The 22,700-nt window shown below is 38.4% G+C and overlaps 1 protein-coding gene across 1 annotated transcript in view; it reads left to right on the top strand.

Moving 5' to 3' along the window:
* Positions 1 to 22,700, top strand: part of pcdh9 (protocadherin 9) — a 284,972-nt gene that overhangs the window by 43,291 nt on the left and 218,981 nt on the right. The window contains exon 3 of the mRNA XM_016560903.1: positions 16,980 to 17,081. Coding sequence (XP_016416389.1) covers positions 16,980 to 17,081 — 102 coding nt within the window. The remainder of the gene's footprint in view (positions 1 to 16,979; positions 17,082 to 22,700) is intronic.

Below are 22,700 nucleotides of genomic sequence, written 5' to 3'. Positions count from 1 at the left end.
GTCTCAATCAGACACGTAAAAGGACAAGTGTTTTGTCTAATTAGTTTTCATCATTTTCTCAGTTTTTTAATTGAATTCGTATTTGCTTCATTTGAAGTTTTTGGGTGTGTTTATGCTTGTCAGGTTTGGTTTACTTAAACTGTTAATGCGGATCTTTTTAATAAGTGTGAACGCTGCCATCTGAACCTTGGTGTGCATCAAGCAAGCAGTTGAGACCCCTGAAAAGTTGGGTCTCGGTCCGCTTCCAAATGAACTCTGGTGTGTTTTGAATGATATATGAACACAACACAGACCAAAGATATCTAAGCGAACCAAATACAGGATGTTATGTCACAAGATGTGACCCTACAAATGACAAAATGCTCAAAATACCTGGTTCTCGTCATAGAAGCTGTTGCCCATACAGTTCAGTACAGGCGTCGTCTCCTTACAGCAGATCTTGTGTGCAGTGGAGAAATTGTTAGACTCCTTTATACATTTCATAAGCTCTTCGTGAGTTACAAGCTGGTAATATGCAAGCACAGTTAGTACAGTACACAGCATCTTTTTGGATGTTCTGTTAGTTCGCAACATATACATCGTAAAAGTTGTCCAGTCATTTGTGATCGTATCCTTATGCCATTAGTATTGCGTCTTTAGGTTTGGTGTTAAAAATGACAATGTGAACACTGAGCAAACCAGGACTAAATGTATCCTTTTTCTTTTCTTTTTTTTTCCGGACCAAAAGAACCAAGAGAACCAAACTGCAAGTGTAAACACAGCCTTTAGTTTAGTATTTGTTCTCCTGTTTTTATTTTAGTTAAATAATTCAGGCTATTCTTAGTCATTGCTGTTTACAGTATAGTGTATATATGTGATTAACACAGACAAAATTAGCAGCACACCAGCGCTTTTGCATGTGCTTTGGTGAATAAGGTTTTTGCACTAAAGTGGCCTAGTTTAGTGAATTTACTCAAAGGGACCTCGGAATATCAGATTGATCTCTCGTTCGCTCTCTCTTCAGTCGAAAAACACATTCACACACTGACCTCCTCAAAGAGAAGTGCTAATAACTGTAAAAGTCATTCATTATAAGCTGCAGTCCATCAAAGGCTGTGAAAAGAATGAAGGCACTGGACTAGAGCCAATTATGATCCACAGAGACAAACACACACTGTGGAGATGAAAACGAGAGCAATATTATTTTCAATGCTGATAAAAGAAAATGTTGAAAATATTCAAAGGCGTGTGTATTTTGATGGCACCTCTTGCGTCATAAAGTCTTGAGCATTAAACAGATTAGCACAAAGGCCAATTAGGAAGACAGGATGGGTATTTTTCAGACTCTAAAGATGACAAGCTAAATGGTGTGTCATGATTTAAATGCAGACTCCTGGGGAACAGGGCTTTTAATAATTGCAACATTCTCGTTTTGCCAAGGAGAGTACACATTTGCACCAAACATAATTTTACAAACCTGCAATGCAAATGAAGTTTAGCTAAGCTGCATCTTTGCCTCCATCAGTCAAGTGCAAGATGAAAAATGGAAGTTATTTTAGAATATTAAACTGAAGTTCATGTTAATGTTGTCTATGTAAAAATGAGGAATCACATCACTCCGATGTGCAAATTTGATGTCGAGTATTGCTGTCTCGCGCTGAAGCACATAAATACTGTTTTTATTTGATCACAGATAATTGGTTTCACGGTGAAACTCTTCACTCTAGATCCGTTTTCATTCCTCTGTTGAACACAAAGGATATCAGTGACAAAATTACAGGAATTGCTTATCAAGTAAGTGCTATATACAGTACAGTGAATACAGGACAGTTAGATTTGTTATGCATCGTCGCCCACTAAAGGAGTCTTTATTTAGGCCCGGAGTGTCTTGGGGTTACTTGACTTGCTCAAGGGCAAAACGGCAATACGGTGGATGGGCAGCCATTTCTACAACCTGTGTTTATGGTACATTAAACTGTTAATGACTGACAATAGCATCACGTATGAGCTTGAAATACACTTATTTACTCTGTGCAGTGTCTTGTACATCAGTATAGTGTCATTTCAAGGGTTAGTTTACCATCAAATAAATGTTATCGCTGTTATCGCTTACTTGCCCTTATGTCGTTCCAAATCTGTAGAACTTAATTTCTTTCATGCAACTCGCACACACACATGTTGGCTTTCCATATTTTATAGACATAATGGTTTTTATACTGTACAAACTGTATTTTCCATCCCCTTACCCTTACCCTAACCCTAACCCTACCCCTAAACCAAAACTTTCTGCTTTATTCTTTATGAGCTGGTTTCCTCATGGGGACGAAATTTTTTTTTATCTCCAAAACATAGGGAATACCAGGTACACAAACACACACACACACACACACACACACACACACTCACTCACTCACTCACTCACTCACTCACTCACTCACTCACTCACTCACTCACACACACACACACACACACACACGAAAGTTGCTGATTTGGAGCCGCTTGCTCCAAAATGGCTATAAAGCACTATGAAATTATAAAATTTGTCCTTTTGATTATTGCACTTTTTTCCCCCCCAAATCCTCTAATGCTGTTTTAATAGGCATTTGTGAGGAACAGTACAAAATTTAAAGGTGGAGTATGACATTTCTGTGCTACTAGCGGCACCAAATTGAATTGCACTTTGTTTGAGTGTCTTGACTGGGCCAGACAACAGTATTCAACCTGTCATTGCAACTCATTGCCTGAAAACACTGGCATGAAGGTGAAGTGTTTAATTCTTTTTTTTTTTCCTTTGCAGAAAATAAATTGCACACAAATGCAGAAATTACACATTTCACCTCATGCCGTTTTTACTGAAAATCACTCTTCTCAGTAGCTCTCAAATCTCATTCACGCTTCTACAGATTCAAACATGACGTGTCATATTTGGTACGGATACGTGCAAGAACCAGTGTAGTTTGGCTTCAAGTCAAGCGTGGTTCGAGATATCTCGATGTGCCAAGTTTGATTAGAATCATGCGGGTTTAAAAGGAAATGAGGCTGAGTATAAACATCACCTAGCTACTTTGACGTCATTTACAAAGTTTTGCTTCCAAAAGCGCATTCCTATCTCAAAACGTTCCGCTTAACCCACAGCTGCACCCGATGTCGGCGGGGTCTAGCGACACGTTTGTTGCCAGTTTAGCAGGCATCCTGCTTCCCGTCTGAGTCAGAAAAGCAAGGCGGCTGCTACAATGGGAGGAGAACGTCGACACTTGCTTAAATTGCCACCTTTGCAGCATTTGATAAAGTGTTCGCTCGCTCATTTCTCTGAAGAATCATCAAGTACTCGAGAAAGAAGTGAGCTGTCCCCCAAAGCATATCTGTCTCTCTTTCTCTGCTCTGTCCTTCATGTGTTTAATGATCACCTCGCCGCTGCATGTGTCGGCATGAGCGAAATCCACAGGACGTTAATGCCTCCCACTCGTGTCAGCGCTGACAGAAGCGATGCTCAGCCGCTCGACACAGTTTCACCAAATCAAATCTTCTTTCCCCTCCAGAGTTGCTGAAGTGTGCCACTTGTAAAGTTAATTAATTTGATGGTTAATTATATAACTCATTTATTTAAGTGAGAGCTCGGGTGACATTAGTCTTGTGGAAATATAGAACATGCTGTAATTGTGGAGTGAATTTGCTTGCAAAGAGCTTTTTAATTCGGGCCCCGGGGCCATGGACTGGATGGGGGCCCAGTGTGGCCCTTTCTGCATTCAGATCCACCGTTTTCTTTCCATCAGATAGCGAGAGAAATGGTGAAATCAAATGCATGTCCTTATTAAAAGTTCACCGCATTTGGTAACACTTTAGAATAGGGAACACTTATTCACTATTAACTACGACTTTCCCCTCAATAAATTCCTAATTTGCTGCTTATTAATAGTTAGTAAGGTAGTTGTTAAGTTTAGGTATTGGGTAGGATTAGAGATGTAGAATAAGGTCATGTAGAATAAGGCAGTAATATGTGCTTAATTAGTACTAATAAATGGCTAATATTCTAGTAATATGCATGCTAATATGCGACTAGTTAAGAGACCCTAAAATAAAGTGTTACCCCGCATTTTTTCTACCACTTAGGATTTTATGTGATCTTGTGAAACATGTCATAATGCTCTAAATAGTGAATCACACTACACTGAGGTAATGAGCTACAGTCTCTTTCTATTTTAAGCCTGACACTGATCTCATATCAGGGTGAAAGTATGAGTGGGAACCGGAGTCTTCACGGGATAGTCCGACCAGAAATCGATTTTGCGTTTACAGCACAAAGAGCATCTAATATTTACATATAGGGTCATATCACAGTCTTCTCTCACCGTGTATGACGTATTTGCAATATCATGCTGAAAAATAGCAAGCTAAATATTCAATTATAGAAAAGGGGCAAAGTAACGCACTCAATTTTGTGGTAACACTTTAGAATAGGGACCACATATTCACTATTAGCTAAGAGAGGTTTCTGTTTAAGTATGGGGTAGGGTTAAGGGGTCTAGAATATGGTCATGCATTATATTTACATTTAGTCATTTAGCAGACGCTTTTATCCAAAGCGACTTACAAATGAGGACAATAGAAGCAATCAAAACTAACAAAAGAGCAACAATATGTAAGTGCAAATGACAAGTCTCGGTTAGCCTAATGCAGTACACGTATCAAGGTATTTATATATATATATACAGTATATACACACATACACACACACACACACACACACTCAAAGAAAAACAAGTAGATAGAATAGAAAAAATAGAAAGCTAGTGTTAGTTTTTTTTTAAATAAAAAAGAAGATAACTAGATAAAGTAGAATTAATGTTTGTTTTTTGTTGTTTTTTTTTTAATAAAAAAAGAAGATAAATATAGATAAAGTAGAATTAAAATAGAATAGAAAGTGTTCGAGTTAGAGGGTCAAATAAAGGTGGAACAGATGTGTTTTTAGTCGTTTCTTGAAGATGGTTAAGGACTCAGCTGCTCGGATTGAGTTGGGCAGGTCATTCCACCAGGAGGGAACAGTTAATGAAAAAGTCAGTGAAAGTGATTTGTTGCCTCTTTGAGATGGCACAATAATGCGTCGTTCACTTGCAGAACGCAAGCTTCTAGAGGGCACATAACTCTGAAGTAATGAATTTAGGTCAAGGGGTGCAGAGCCAGTGGTGGTTTTGTAGGCAACAATTAATGCCTTAAATTTTATGCGAGCAGCTACTGTTAGCCAGTGCAAATTGATGAACAGAGGTGTGAAGTGCGTTCTTTTCGGCTCATTAAAGATTAATCTTGCAGCGACATTTTGGATTAATTGTAGAGGTTTGATAGAAGTGGCTGGAAGAGCTGCCAAGAGAGCATTCGGCATTTTGGATTAATTGTAGAGGTTTGATAGAAGTGGCTGGAAGACCTGCCAAGAGAGCATTGCAATAGTCCAGCCTGGATAGAACAAGAGCTTGAACAAGGAGTTGTGAAGCATGTTCTGAAAGAAAGGGCCTGATCTTCCTAATGTTGTATAAAGCAAATCTGCAGGACCAGGCAGTTTTAGCAATGTGGTCTGAGAAATTCAGCTTATCATCAATCACAACTCCAAGGTTTCTAGCTGTTTTTGGAAGAGTTATGGTTGATGAGCTTAACTGGAAGCTGAAATTTTGATAAAGTGATGGGTTTGTTGAAACCACAAGCAGTTCTGTCTTAGCCAGGTTGAGTTGAAGGTGATGGCCCGTCATCCAACAAGAAATGTCTGTTAGACATGCTGAGATGTGAGCAGCTATCGTCGGATCATCAGGATGGAATGAGAGGTAGAGTTGAGTGTCATCAGCATAGCAGTGATATGAAAAGCCATGTTTCTGAATGACAGAACCTAGTGATGCCATGTAGACAGAGAAGAGAAGTGGTCCAAGTACTGAGCCCTGAGGCACCCCAGTAGCTAGATGTTGCGACTTGGACACCTCACCTCTCCAAGATACCTTGAAGGACCTATCTGAGAGGTAAGACTCAAACCACTGGCGAGCGGTTCCTGAGATGCCATTTTCCAATAGGGTTGACAGGAGAATCTGGTGGTTCACCGTATCAAAAGCAGCAGACAGATCCAGCAAAATAAGTATAGAAGATTTGGAAGCCGCTCTTGCCAGTCTTAGGGCTTCAACAACTAAAAGCAAGGCAGTCTCGGTCGAATGTCCACTTCTGAAGCCAGATTGGTTGCTGTCCAGGAGATTGTTCTGTGCTAATTTATATCAGATTATATCTGATTTATATGTGCTAATAAACAGCCAATATGCTAGTATGCATGCTAATAAGCAACTAGTTAATAGTGAATAGTTGGGGTGTAACTATACACGTATTCGTATTGATCCGTTCGGCATGCATTACAAACCGAACGATTCGTTGGACTAATCCTGTTACATTTGGAAAATAAAAGAGCTTAAAGTGTGTGGAATATAATGTTCTCAGTGCCACTGCACTCAACACGGCAGCCCAAACGACGTAACAGGCAACGTGCTGTCTGCCCAGTGGCGTAGCAGACGGGCCCGCGATAACCTCCCCTTGCTGTTACACCCCTAGTGAATAGTGTTCCCTAATCTAAAGTGTTACCAATTTTGTCAACCACAACCATGCTAAAATGATTTTGAAACACTTTTTCGGCATAAGCTCAGTAAAGTTCTGTCTAAATGGTCGTGATCGTATCATCTGGATGTTCAGTATTTGCATTCGTTTTAATATCTTTCAACTTAATCTTGTCTCTGGTTTGGATAAAGGTTAACATGGATGACTAACATGCTAACACAGATGCTGGTGTCTTCAGTACAGTATTTTACTATGGCTGTGAGGTTGGCGCCAGTTGTATGATTTCTTATGACATAAATATTGCATGACTGAAATGTAAGACTGAATTTTTAAAATACGTGATGAATATTATTTCATTGAAATACTGAACATTGTTCATTTTACTAACATAATGTATGTTAGTGAAATAATTGTATCAATTTCAAATAATTTACATTTAAATGGTACAATCTAGTCTTTCGCTTTAAACACATTTTCCTGGCTGCTAAAATAATTAGTTCCAAAGGCAAATTAATATTACTGAACGGTATTACTCTTCAGTAATATTGATAAATATTTAAGCAGTGATATCATTACTGTGATGTGTGTTCTTATCTGAGATAAAGTAGGTTCATGTCGAGTATTACAAATGGCTTCAGTTTGTATTTTTAATGCCACTTTTTCTGTTGGCATACATATATGCTTCTTATACCAAAACATAAATTATTACCTCCGGTCATCCCTACCCCTCAATTGATCTTCTACCATGATTAAATAGTTTAAAATGAAGAACACAAATATGTAGTGTTTGTGAATGCTCGACCAGCGCATTGCAAGTGTGTGACCCTGTTGAACACACTTAACACATGCCCTTGCGTTGGCGGTAACAAACAGAGTTACCTTCAGGTGTATTATTAAACTGGATGTCTTGTTATTCAGCTCAACTCAATATAAACATATTGACATTTAACCAAGCAGCTGAGCAAAATTCTGTTAGTAGTTGACCTGGAAGGATGAACAGACTGTGGAAGAACACGGTTTAATGGATAGTCTGCTATAGCGTGGCTATGCTAAGAATGCAATCTATATGCATTGCATTGTGAATTACATTCAGACACTTTTTGGAATGCAATGCATGCTTTGTTTTCTGTTTCAGGCCTAATGGTCAGGCAAGATGAAGGTTTCACAGCATTGCACGCCTGAACCTAACACTCTTGTGTGGTTTAGTGCCTGAAATATGAATGAGGACATATAAGATCGATATAAACATCCAGATTCACACAGACTGCTTGTTTCCAACAGTTCAGAACAGAGGTTTGAGCAAAGAAAACGGCAGTTCCTACAGGTGGTTTAAACCAGAGAGCAGCGGTGAATGGAAAACCACACGTCTCTCCAGGGATGAAGACAAAGCAAATATTTTGTGACAGATTCTTTAGAGCAGGGTTTCCAAAGCCAGTTCACTGAGACTTCCTCACATAATTCCAAACAAGAAGTGTACTACGTCTCACATCTCCTTAAAAACACAAGGGAGAGAGAGAGAGAGAGAGAGGCAGACAGACGGAGAATGGGAATGTAAGGTGAAATTGATTTGATATATTTAGCATCATATTGTGTGGCATTGCTGTGGAGTCTGTGTTCATGAACAGAAAGAATAGAGTCAGACTCCAACAAATAACTTCAAACAACCTGTTATATTTGTTTAGTTATGCAGTGTATTACTCGTAACCTGTCAGATACGGTAAATAGTGTAATTTCGCACATGACATAAAGATTAGGCTATATTTGTGTGCAAACAGAACATATTTCTCTTTTGTAACAGAGCATATTTATCTTTTGTACTACCTTAGACCGTGCTATTAAACTGAATGGAGGAATTTTGTGAATCTCATAAAACAATATTTCAAGGTCAATTTAACCCAAAATTCAAAATAAATAAAAATCAGTCAGTAATAATCCAAATAAAAATGTTTGCTTAATGAATATGAAGCCTTTTAGACCATTTGTCTAAATTGTGACATTGTTTTCATGATTTTCAACACTCCCCCCCTTACTTTATTTCCCCTTACTTTAGTACCCCCCCAATAAATAAATAAATAAATTAATTAAATAAAATACTACTTTTTAGTTCTCATTATTCTTAGTGACAATTATATATATTGTAGTACAATTTTAAAAAAAATTAAATCAGGATAAATTATTATATTATATTATATTATATTATTATTTATTTATAGGACATTCTTGGATGTCCTCCCACTGACTACGGAGTGTCTATTATTATTATTATTATTTTTTTTTTAACGTTAACGATAATTATTTTAAAGCCAATTTGTCATAATATTAATGCACTTAATGTACTGTTTGTCATTTTAACCCAAAATCAAAAGAAAAATAATAAATGACATTTTGCTTAAGAAAAATTTACATTGAACTGTTTTCATTATAATACTTTCCTCCCAATTTTTCTTTACTGCAATTCAAGTGTTTTGCTAGTTTGTTTTAGTTCTCATTAGTTGTTATTATTCTTAATGACAATTCCTGTTATTGTAATAAAGTAGTAAATCAGAATAAATTATATTTAATGTAATCAATTTACATTTTAATTATGGGAGGACTATGGAACAATTGGATGAATATTATTTTTTATCTTAATAAGAATTTGTTTTTAAGGTAATTTATTATAACATAAATAAAATGCAAAATATCTTAATGCAGCATATATGTTACTATTTCTTTCCTTTTGATTTCAAGTAAAATATGACCTGGACATTTTCTTGACACCTTTTTTTTTTTTTTTTTCACTCAATGATCACACCGCTTTCCTTCGCCCATCTACTGTGTTTTAAGTAGTCATTAACCAATAGCGCGGTCAGGGGTCCTCTTTAGATCAGTAATGTTCTCTAATGATGAGAACGAGGTCCGCAGTAGAAATCGATAAAGGCTTCGTCTCTTGTGAATGAGCAGCACAACAGCAGACCTCCCTGCCATCCACTATCCCCCCGTCTCGACTGCTTAATTGATTGAGCGTTCCTCTGCTTTGCGCTCAGGTCTTGGATTCCTCAGGGCGAGTATTACATGTCATCTAACCAAAGGGCCCAGTAGATGGCGGGACGATAGAATAAGATCGATTTGGAATATTCTCTGTCACCAGACGCCACAATAGAACGGATTCTGTGTTCCCCGGTCGTCTGGTGTCGCTGGTGTGACCTTTCGTAACCTCAGACACCCCCGCTGAGAGTTACGTTTCTTCCTTTTCATGTAAACCAGCTCATAGCGGCATTTTTTTCTCTATATTCTCTACTATATTTTTTCTCCCTGGAGTGTAGGCTTTGGTTTTCTATAAGGTGCAAATTAATTATCATATCAAACAGTCTTCAGAAATATATTTGTGCCAGCGTGGACGGAGAGTTTTGCATGAGAAAGAGCCGTCTCTTTGAATGTGCGCTGGATACATATGGTTATTTGAGGGGTTGATAGTTTGATAGGCTTTTGTTCTTCAAGAACAAAGTGAAAGGCCCCGGCGAAAAGCAATCCTCTTTAGTTCCTGAATGATATGAGAGCGCTGAGGATAATTGGGTGATATTTTTAGTGGTGGCCTCGCCGTTCAAGCTGTTTTTTTGCTGTCGTCTTAACGAGAGGCTCTCCCCGGTCATTGTCAACTTAAATGGAACGTCGATAAGTTTTGAGCCCACCGTGAAAATGGGCTTAGCGGCAGCGCGGTAAACACAAATCTGAAATTTGCTGAAGAGACTGATTGTTGCCAGTGTTCAATCAAATGCTAATGCTCTCTTGTGCTCACTTTCTTCTCTTCCCTCTTCACTAAAGCCACATGCACACTGGAGTGTTTTGAGGCTGTAAGCTGCGTTTTAAACATGACGTTAACCCCCTAAACCATTTTTATATGCAGTACAGAATATAGAACTCAGTTGACTATAGCAACTTGTTGGCATCTTGGTGGCTTTAAACAAAAGACATGGAAGGTAACATTTTAACCCATTTGCTGTTTGCTACTTTTCTCTTATGCTCACCAAGACTGCATTTATTTGATTGAAAACACAATCAAAACAGTAATATTGTGAAATATTATTAGAATATGAAATAACTGTTTTCTATTAAATATATTGTAAAATTATATTTATTTCTGTGATCAAAGCTGAATTTTCTGCATTGTTACTCCAGTCTTCAGTGTCACATGATCTTTCATAAATCATTCTAACATGCTGACACATTTTTTTGTTTTGTTATTATTATCAATGCTGCTTAAAATTTTTGTGGAAACCATGTTAAATAGAAAGTACAAAATAACAACATACGTATAATCACATATATTTGCAGATATTTTATAAATGTCTTTACTGTCAGTTTTTATCAATTTAATGCATCATTATTAAACAATTATTAATTTCTTAAAATATTAATAATATTCTAAAATATACAATGATTATGTAATATTATTAATTCTAATTTTAAGATTATTTTTCCAGTAATAATTAAAATGTATTTATAAAACATATAAAAACCGTGTGTATATTAAAAATATTGCAATAGTCAACATACAACTAGAGTTAGTATTACCAATACTGCAGAAAAAAAGATTATTATTTAATCTTTATTCATTTTGTTTAATTTTGCATCATTGCACTGGTATGTTTCAGAAGAAACTTTTAAAAAATATATTTAAATTAAATAACATTTTAAAATTTAATTACATTTTTAAATAAAATTATTTTATTTTATTTTATTTTGTACGTTTGTCACCACCTGAATTTTTGAGTGAGTTTTGGTAGAACGTGGTTTTCACGCTCATAATTACCCGAACTGAATGTGTGCAGAATGACGTTAAGCACTCAGAAGAGGAGTGACTACTGTATCTGTCGGCAGTGTGTACGTTAACTGTGTCAGTTCAAAGCAACAGTGCGGATCTGTACTAGAAAGACTGAAGGAGAGAGATAAATAAAGAACGACGGAGAAGATGTGCTTCATGGCTCCCTCTCCTCTTTTACGAGCTCATTTGCAGAGCTGGTGCACCAGTAACTCAACCATAGTGAGGAGACTATAAGGAAAGGGCCGATTATGAATGTGTTATATTAAACATGGTGGCAAATATATTAAACATACTGGGCCGATCTCAGCAGGCAGGCTAGATAATGCGCTGATTGATTTTTATTGAGCTGTTAACTATTAATGCAGCTGTAACAGAAGGAGACCTGCGGACATTTATCAGACCCGTAACACGTGCCTCATACGCCGTGGCTGGAGTCGGCTGTGAAAGATCCATTTAGTAATTATCAAACGGCCCCCCGTGACGCATGGTGGCTCTCGGCGATGATGAGATTTCTCTGAAGGTAATGCGATTGGTAAACAGTCGGTGTGGAGGATGACGATGTGTATTTATTTACGTTGTATCCTCCAGGAGCTCTTTGCCCTCAGCTTCAACCTTAATAAAATGTGTTTAGTTATCTCTTGTTTTTTTTCTGCAGGCATCTGCAGTTTCGCTAAGTGACCCATGGGGGCTCGGTAGGAGGCACATGTTGCCACTGTAACTGGAAGTTTGCCTGATTATCATGCGGGGAAACAAACAGAAAGGGCTTATCTGGAGAGAAGTGAAGTGCACTGAAAAGATTAATTAGGCTGAATGCTTTGGATGCTTTAATGAAGAGGCCTTGAGATGAGGCGCTCACGCTCCTTCACACAGGTGCACATCTCAGCTGGGTCACGTGAAGCACTTTCAACTGTGCCGAAGTCACCCACGTAACAACTGCAGCGCCGGGACCACCCTCGATTTTGTGACGCTTTGTCACAGAGACCGCAGGAACTCACAGGCATCACCGCGGCAGGAAGAAACCTAATTAGGAAGAATCAAAAGAACGTTTGTTTAAAAAAATGGCAAGTGATACTTTAGTTTAAAAAGCTGCAGTCAGCCCTTGACATTCTCATTACGAGCTATTATTTTTGGTGGGTACGTTTAGCTTTGAAGAAAAATAGAGGGCAGATTTCTTGATGAGTGTGTAGTGAAATTACAAGCCTCAATTTTAAAAGACTGTTTTAAATTGAGGAAAAGATGAGGAGTAGGAAACGGAAGCATGATTTATAAAACGTACGCATGTATGGATGTAGGAAGTCTCCGGTGTGACTTTGAACATGAAAGGCCTGAAACATCTATAAACATGAACTTTAGGCTACATAAGCCAAATTTCATACGCTCTTGCATTTAGAATATGTCATAGCAAATTCATAACGCTGGGCGAGTAAGTAAGGGGCACTATAGTGGATGTTTCATCTTATATGTTTAGTTTTGAAGTTTGAAGCAGCAGGTTGCATGGTTCTCAGAGTCACTGAACACCTGGAAATGTGTGGAATTGTGATTTCCAGGCCTGGGAAAGTCATGCATTTTTGTATACATGAAAAATATATACTTTTTTTCTGTTTTTATTTGGCTAGAAATATTAGTAGGTGTAATCTGTGGAAACTTTTTTTCTGCCATGGGATAAAAAAAAAAGTATGCAAATTTATTTTTCATAATTCAGACTTTTTCCTTTGTGATTCCGAGTTTATATCTCACAATTCTGACTTTTTTTCCTCACAATTCTGAGAGATAGAGAGAGAGAGAGATAGAATTGCAAGATATAAACTCAGAATCGCAAGATATATGTGCATAATTATGAGATAAAAACTCACAATTAACTTTTAATTTTTTTATTTTGTGGCAACAAAACAAAAAAAACAAACAAACAAAAAAAAACCAAAAAAAACCAAAAAAAAAAAGTAAAAAAGTATGAATTGTGAGAAAAATATAAATGTATTTATTTATTTATTTTCATGCCAGAAACAGGCTTCCATTGTAATCTCTAAAAAATGATTTTGAAAATAATTATAAATAAATGTTGTCCAATAAAGGTGCACAAAAAGACCACCAATAACAGGGCACAGACTATAAATTAACACCTAGTAGCTAAAGTTCTCTCTTTATCTTAATAATCGGTGGAGATATAGTTTATTTTGTGTGAAATTAACGGGCCCCTGAAGAGAGATACATCATGAGATCAATAGATGTGCTGTGGGTGTTATTGTTTGAACCAAAGTTCATGTGATTGACAGAGGGTTGTCGTACAGTCCCATAGCATCCCTTCAGGCACACTATATTTTTAAAAGCCCTTGATTTATATCATCCGTCTGGTTGTGGTGTCTTTATGAAGCATTTGATGTTAGTGCGTATGTGTGTATGAGCGTTTGACCTCTTTCCTGTAAACATGGCCCTCTGTATAAAAGCTCTCTATATAAATGATGATAGATAATCTAGATAACAAAAGTAAATGGAAAAGTGCCATCAGCATCACCTGTCTATCACATACACACACAATGATAGTAATGAGAAAGGTTTCTAAAGCAGCAAATCAGCATATTAGAATGATTTCTGAAGGATCATGTGACACTGAAGACTGGAGTAATGATGCTGAAAATTCAGCATTACATCACAGAAATAAATTGCATTTTAAAATATATTCAAATAGAAAAGAGTTATAATACAATAATATTTTTTATAAAAATTTATTATAATATTTTTACTGTATTTTTCAAATAAATGCAGCTTCGGTGAGCTAAGAGACTTCCACTTTCAAACTCATTTAAAATCTTACCAAACCCCACATTTTGAATGGTATATTTGAATGTATATTTAATCAGATTTAATTAATACATTTTTGTGTTCCAGGGTGGAAAAACAATCATTCCCACCAATGCACTACCTTTGTTTTTTATTCATTTCTAATGAAATCAATTCTTCCTGTTATTCCAATTCAAATTCCAATGGGGTGTGCCATTCACACCCATCAACTGAAAGGCAGTCAGTTATTAAATTCTGAATTTCCCCCAACCCAACTAAACACCAAAATGCATGACCCAAATCTGTTACATGTCGACTATTAGAACCAAAGCAAAAGCGTGACTAGCAGAAACATGGAGCTGAAACCTTCCACAGTACATTTTTTTTATTTGCTGCAAATGTATTGCACTAAACATGAAGTACAGAGGCTCTGTTTTCTACTTTCTTAAAGCTCAGAATATATTCAGTTCAGCAGAACATGCTTTGTTTGAGGGAATGAAGGACAGATGACAGACAGCTTGTACTTTTACAGAACGGAAGCAAGCTTCCTTCTGGCTTTGATCACACATCTTGCTGTGAGAAAAGCTCTCGAATGCACACAGAAGGCTTGTTCTCACGACTACACACACCAAACACGCTCTGTATGTGCCAGAGTAAGATTACAGTAAAAATATAAATTAATAATACAATTAAAGAGTACAAACCATACGCCAGCGCTCTAGAATACGCTTTCCTTCACGCTCGCTCACTAATGGATAGAGTAGAGAAACACGCTGGCATTAAACGACTTTGCCAACTGCCAAAGCATGTTGTCCAGGTCAACGTGACATTAATTAAAACACAGAGTGTGGGCGGCACCGAACTCCAGACAAATAAGTAAATAGACATAGTGGTTAAGGAAACAGACTTTTTGACGCCTTGGCATTGCGAACGTAACTTCAGATTTCATGAGGCGAAGCGCGCAGAGATGGAGTAGAGATAAATAGCACGTGCAAGAGGGCGAGGGTGCGCTCTCGAAGGCGTTCTGGGGTTAGAGACAGTGATGTATGCCCGGGCCTCTCGTCGGCCCTGCCTCATTACTGGGTGGGCATTTTGTAAATCAACAGATAATTACGGTATACATCATACAGTGTTCGCATGGCCGCAATTTACTGGATTTTGTTGGAAAATGAAAAACGGCTCTTTCCGAAGCAAATCAACCATTTCTTTAGTATTCATAGCATCTCCAGAAGGCATTTGAGCGCAGGTTGCCTGCTTCACGCTTTTTGCGTGACCTTGAATCTCATGCGATGCTTAGCGCGTGTTTCGTAATTTCCCATCTTGCCTTGTTCGCCGTGCATGTAAATATACGAAAGCCTTTATTTGTTTTGTTTATTTGTTTTCTTTCAGGTCAGCATTTAGGTTTTAATTCATGGCTGTACGATAAGCAATATGTTTTAGCTTCTCTCACTTTGTTTGTGAATTTCAATGAGGTCGCCTTGCCTCCGCCAAAGCCTTTTTGATTGCTTTCCCTGCTTGAGTATCACTCTAATATCATTTGAAATGTCACCACTCATATGTGTTTGTTTCATATGCGTCCCTCTTTCTATTGCATGTAACAAAAAAACACAGAAGAGAAAAGACGGAGCGTGCACGCGAGAGAAAAGCAGATTACCTAACAAAGGGCAGACTGATTTGAAAGCAGGATATTTCGCTGAGATTCACAGCGGAGGTTTGTCAAACACAAATGCCGTATGCTTATAAAGGCAATTTCATTTTCAAAGGAGATATAATCAGTCTGTATCATTTTGGACACAAAGCGTGAAGAAGAAAACATCTTCAGTTCTGCCTCAGCTTAAAAGCGCTGTGTAATTTGTCACCTTTTGAGTTCACTGAGTGTTTGGAAATTGAGAGCCCCCTAATTGTATGCTCGTGTGTAAAATATTAAGGATGCTGCCGAAGGTTGGAAATTCTCAGAAACCGTGTTTTTCTGTCGGGTTTATGAAAAGTGACAGAATGCCATTCATTCTCCTGGTTTTGGAAGTGTCTTGTTGAGTTCCATTAAAGGCCTCATGTAATAGGAAGCACAGCATTTGTAATACCTGTTGAAACAGGAAATTGGTGGCCTGAATTGCAAGATTCAGACTTGAAATAGCAAGCGTCATGCGCATTCTAAAGAAAAAGCAGGTTGTGTCTATCAAACACGAGGCTGGAAACACGAGACTGGAAAATCTTGTTTAAGCTAGTGGTTTTGCAACATAATGGCTGTTCTAAACTTGTCATTTAATGGTCCAAGCTGATCCATGATGGTTAACATGTTAGCTGGTCAACCAGCTACTAATCAGCTTGCACCAACTTATTTAAAATAATTTTAGACCTTATTCCAAAAAAACAGTTTCTCCCCCAACATCGGTCATGATATTGAATATCGATATTACAATTATTTTATAAATAATTTGTAATATAATTTATTTATTGACTGATAACCTACAAATGGCTGAATATTAACATTTTGAAATAAAATAAAAAAATTAATTTTAATGTACAGTGTGCATATTGATTTTAATATGTTCTGAAAAATACATTTTAACAATGTTAATAATAATAATAATTTTTTTTTTTAAAGATTGAGAGGTAATTGAATCTAAATATAAAAATGTCATATCCAGTATCCATACGTATATCCAGTATTATCCTGTTTCTCTCATTTATTCTTCTGTGAGAAATCTATCTTCCTCTACTTTCTCTGGTTCCCATCACTCCCCACACTTTGTGATTCCAGCCATATCATCACTCATTTCACATCTTTGAAAAAGTTGCTTACTGGGTGGACTTGTAACCCTGCCTTTTCTTGGCTTTTAAGGGAACGCTTACCCGTGCCCGCACCGAACTGAACCCCGACTATCTGGACCTTCGCTCCCGAGCCGAGCTGAACCCAGAGTACTGGACGCCCTGCACTCCTCTAGTGAGTAACCCTTGTTCAGATTGTTGAGATGGCTGCTGTTGAAGCCCCATTAGAGAGCGGCACAGGTACACTTTTCACCCGCTTGTTTGTATGTCTTCTCTGCTTATTGGTTTCTTTAGTGACCTCTCTAACGATGGTCCCTTCACCGCTACATCATTATAACTGAGCTAATTTTACATAAACACACATACCTCCCTCCCATTGCTCTCATTACCTGAGTATGTGCAGGGATTTTTGTCTTCTGGGGATTGGGACAGTTTACATGAAGCTTTGCTTGCCACTGGACCTAATGATGCTTGTTTTTTGGTTTTCCTTTTTTTTTTTTGAGCTTTGTGCAGAAATAAATGCATATACGAGTTTGAAGTCTTAAAATGTTTGTGGTGGCTTTTCAGGAGCTAATCTTGGCAGCGCTCTTGACCGGTTACATCAGTCGATGCTTGTCATTTGCAAGTGCTAATGCTAATTATTATGCAGTTTGATAAAGGTGAATGCCTCGCTCCTTGTGCATGCTTTCATGACTTCTTCGTTTGGGGACGTTCAGATGATATATGTCCGCTCCTCACTGACTGTTATCCTTTGTCCTAGCCGATTTAATACTCTCATCAGAATAGTGTGTGCTCAAATGCAGTGAGTGAAATCAAACACATAAATCATCCACAACACCTTTCTTCTCATTCTACAGAGTGCTAAAGACTTTACTTGGGCTCTATATGTGTGTGTGCATTTGTAGGTGCTTGAATGAGTTTACTAGACCCCACAAGGTCTATGTGGGTGTGATGGGGAACAAACATAAAATAAGAGGGTGGTGAATGGAGAAGTAGAATATTTGCTGTGGAGAAGGCAACAAAGGAAATTCAGAAATAAACCATGACTGTAAGACAACAAATAGGGCTCGTTTCTACCACAGGGACCTTATGACTCTCGACATGCCCACTTTATAGTCATCAACACCCCTTCAGCTCCATTCCTGATCAACATTTCACCCTATTTTTGCTCTGCATCTTTTCTTTTCCCCCATGTCACTGCTTCTAACTTCCAGCTTGTCTGCAGGGAATATGGATCCACTCTGTCTGCGATTGGAATATTCTCCCGGGCAGTCGATGAGATGATAGAAATGACCTGCGTGTTTCCAGATGTCACCATGCATAAGAGTAGCTCAGTGTGCAGCCAATTACAGTGGTTTTCCAATGGGACTGGTCCTCATCATTGGAGTGTGAATGGTCACTTTCCCATACCATCCTGTGGTGAACTGTCCATTCACACTCATTGCTCTCTCATACAGAATTAAACACACAGATACTTATCTTGTAACTAAAATTCAGCATCAAAATGGATTGAAATTAAAATATAATTAAAGTTATTATTACTTTCAAGGTTACTTAAATATAAATTAATGACTGTTGAATGACAGTATATGTAACATCCTGGAAATGTTTTGTGTCTAGAGTACAGTACAGTGTCAGAGATGTTGTTGATCTGATAATAAGAACCTACTGCTTTAGGAAAAGGCTGGTCTTGATCAGTGTTTCAAATGGGTGATGGCTGGAGTGTTAGAGTTGTCTGATGGCTTTCACAACATCAGTTTGAAGAAACTAAAGGAATAGGCTAGTCCAGATTGTTATTGGTGAAGTGAGGGCAGACTCAACAATTCTAGTGTAGATCTAGACCACCACATTGGGGCTAGTTTAGTATTTACCTCCCTTCCAAGGTAGTCGTTTAGTTATAAATCTTGCTGTAGGGTTTCAGATGGGCAGGTTGTTATGACAAGAAGTAAAGCTCCATTTGACGCCTGTTGTCAACTATCCTTTCCAAGTCGGAGAACTTCTTGGGGTGCAGCAGGGACTTGTTTCAAAGTAGGTCAGAACAAGTTGCTCAATTGTCGATAGGACCACCAAATTGTCATGAGTTCGAAGTCATTAAAGTTTCTTACGGCCCCAGGGGACTAGAACAATAGCTGATCTTTTAAAGCAAGTTGAAGCAGCATAGAGGTCCAGCAGGTGGCAAAGAAAGTTAGGAAACCTGTAGTTGGTCAGCATTGTGCTTCAAGGACTGTCATCATCTTCCCTCGGGAGAATTGGGGTCTGGTGGCCCCTCTTTTGTTCTTGAAGTTCTTTTGGTTATATGCACAGATGCACCCAGACACAGTTTGTTAATTTTCTTCATGCACCAAATGTATTTCGTCCTGAACAAGCCGGTTTGATAAATGGCTTTGTAAACCAGCCGGAATCGTATTCTGTTGAATTGCTAATGGGATTAGAGCTGTATTATGAAAAAGGTTGTTTTTGGAGAACATATTGCTTGTTGTCTTGAAGTCAGAGCGAATGTGCAGTATATCTTGTACCCTCCTCTGTCATCTCTCAAAGGTCAGCAGTGTGATTAACCTCAGGTCAATTACACCCAAGATGCTGCACACAATCTGTTAGAATGCATTAGTTTGGGGATAAGTGCACGAGGCAACCAGTTTTACTGATCGGAGGTGATCCTTCAGTTCCAACTGCAGCTCTGCTAATATGTTGTGCATCTCGCCAACTGTCAGTTATTGCTCCCCTGAGCCTTTAGAACAATATTACGACCGATATTAGTTATTGAAATGAGCCGCAATTAACACAAAACCAATTGAGTTCATTATGGAGTTCATCCCTCTTTATTGCTCTGCAATCAGTTGCTGTTCTCACCTCAGGACCGCGGATGGAAGGGAAGAAGTCAAGCACAGTAAGTCGACAGTACACTTCAGAGCGTGTCAATAAATGGTCCTTCATGCCTTACACCGTCTTCGAAATAAGCCGGCCTCTCATTACAGAAAACATGGCTAATGCATGTATATCTTCACTAGCGATGGACAGATAGGATAGATTCATTGCTTTGCTGTTCAATAAGTCAAGAATTAACTTGACGGAGCTCAAACTCAAAACACACGGCAGCAACAAACAGGAAGTGACGTGCAAACAAACAATAAGTGGCTGTTGCAGCATAACGGAGAGACTTGTCATTGGGTATCTGCCCTGGCGAGCCCCAGGTGCATGTACTCATGGTTCGCAGGCAGAGAGGAATCATGGGATTGATTATGAAGTCATTCCAGGGTTGTGTGACTGTCATAGCTGCTGTTTTCCTCCTTCATGTCCTGGAATATTCATGAAGCGGAGCTAGGCTATGTCTGAGGAGACCTGTCAGCAGGGAAGAGAAACATTTCTGAGCTTGTAGGGACATCCTTGAGAAGGAAAAATGGCGACTTTGAATTGCTTTTTCGTGTATTTGCACGCATTATTGATTTATTGACCTTCTGTCGGGACAAGGTGGTTTGAAGACAGACTAGGGCCAATTTATTCATTCCGGTGAGAGGGAAATGAGCTTAGCTCTACCTCGCTGACTGAACTGAGTGATGACTGGGCTTACAGTAGGTGCTGATTAGCGAGATTGAGCGCTCTTGACGCCGTTAGAGTCTCGCTCATTAGATGATATGAGGTACGTAGACTCTTTGGATCCTGCTAGGCTGTTCAGTAATGAGAACCTGAAAAACCTCAAAAGTTACAGAGAGCATTTATTTAATCTGAATTGAGGATGTAACCAGGGCTGAGGGAGCAAATGTAAAGCTTTACAAACTGGACATTGATTAAACTTCCAAAGTCCTCTTTAATGTCCATAACGGTGATGTTATGGCCCCGCTTCAGATGTTTTCCTCTCTAAAGTGGCTCTTAGAGGCTGGATGTGGTCTGAAGCCTCATGCCATACTTTGTGTCGAAAGATTGTGTCTAAACGTTTTAGAAAGTTGGTCAATACTCATAGTGAAGGTATATTTACTGTAAGACCTTTGTAAAGAAAGAGAGACCTCATGAATTATGCATGTTTATAGAGCTCCCATTTCTGTTCTGAGATAGGAAATGGATCCCTTTCTTAAGTAAAGAGTAGGGATACTCCTGGGGCGAGGAACTCTACCTTTGCATTAGTGAGGTTGTCTGCATTGACTCGGATTGAGTGCTAGAAGCTCCAGACAAATCCTTATCCATGCTTGGATGTTAAAGGAATCGTTCACCCAAAGCTAGCAATTGAGTTATCATTTAAACATCTTCACGCCATTCCAATAGAAGCCTGTTTTTGGAATAGATCAGCATGAATTTTCTTCATAATTTCTTTTTTGTTTTTTTTTTGCGATAAGGCCCATAAACACCAAGCTAACAATGTCAAGCTGTCGTTGAGCGTCTGTTGGCCTAGTTTTTGCCATTTGTTCCACACCATTGCCAGTAGTCTGATCATGGTCATGGCTTTTCGGACAATTGAGCATGTCAAATAAGAGCCTGTCAGTGAGTGACCACTCTGATTGGGTGTTCAGCTTAGTGAACCATTGCATGAAAATAACTTAAGTGACAAAAGCAAGTAAACAGTAAAATCGAAAAGGGGCACAAACAAGAATGCTCTTCTCATTGTATATTCGTAGTCCTAGCTCTTCCGGTTTTGTTTTTTTAATGGTGAATACAGACTACTGCCACCTGCTGGTACGGAGAGTTGGCTGTCGTTTTTGTGGTATTTTGATGCACATTTTTTTTGTCCCAGGCGCAAATGATGTGAAATGGCACCACAGTCGACTTTTGGTGTCTAGGCCTTTAAACGGCAGAACGAAAGTCTTTAAATTTTTGAAACGACATAAGGATAAATGAGTAAATGAGTAAAAAACTTTGCCTGATTTCAGTGAAATGGTAAGTCACAGAGCATCTTGTTGGAACTAATACCCTTTTTGTGTTGTGGTAGAGTCTTGTTTGAAATCAAGTTTTGTCATTATTAAGTTGAAGCAGTTGTTTGTTGTATAGCCTCCAGCCTTGATTTGGGCCATTTTCTTATTGTCTCCCTCTTTCTCTTACGGTTTCATTGTTTCTTTCTCTCTTACTTTCTCCACTTGTGTTCTCTTTCCATCTCTCTCTCTTTGACTTGCTCGCTCTCGCTGTATTATTAAGAGCAGAGCTGGTGACTTGAGATAAGTGGTCACTCCTAGAGGCGTCTGCTGGTGAGGGCACTCTTTTATTTGGTCAAGATGGATGGTTTGAAACATTTCCCTGAAAGTAGCAGTCAGCATTGCAGCATTGCCACTCTTTAAAATGCTTTTGTCTGATAAGAGCTCCTGCATTAGTGTAGAAGGCAGGGTCCAGTGTTTGTGCCCTTGTAGTGCTTCAAAATGTCTTACTCACTTCATCCAGCTGTGGTGTCTGGCTGTCAGTTTTATGCAGATGAAGAGTAGATAGTAATTATCTAAATAATTAGCTTGTCCCAAAGGAAAGTAAGTTTGTTCTACTTCAGGCAATCCTGTCTCTTTGGTCTCTGCTGTCTGCACGGCATCTGTCCTAATGGCACAGTTCCATATATCTAAAAAAAGAGGCGCCATTTGTTATCTGACTCGATTATTAATCTAATAAATTGGCATTAGGCACCTAAACACACATCCTGGAAAAAATCCATCAGATGTGTTTGTTGTTGTGGTGTGTGTGTGTGTGTGTGTTTTTTTGGTAACACTTTACTTGAAGGGGTGTGCATAAGACTGACATGACACCTTCATAATCATGACATGACACATGTCATGAATATGAAGGAGGTTTTATGCATGTTTATGACAACTGTCATTAAGTGTCATTC

This window comes from Sinocyclocheilus rhinocerous, unplaced genomic scaffold (genome assembly GCF_001515625.1).
Source record: "Sinocyclocheilus rhinocerous isolate Xijiao unplaced genomic scaffold, SAMN03320098_v1.1 scaffold588, whole genome shotgun sequence".
Lineage (NCBI taxonomy): Eukaryota > Metazoa > Chordata > Actinopteri > Cypriniformes > Cyprinidae > Sinocyclocheilus > Sinocyclocheilus rhinocerous.
The sequence above is the reverse complement of the archived record's forward strand: the minus strand, read 5'-3'. Positions and strand labels throughout refer to the sequence as shown.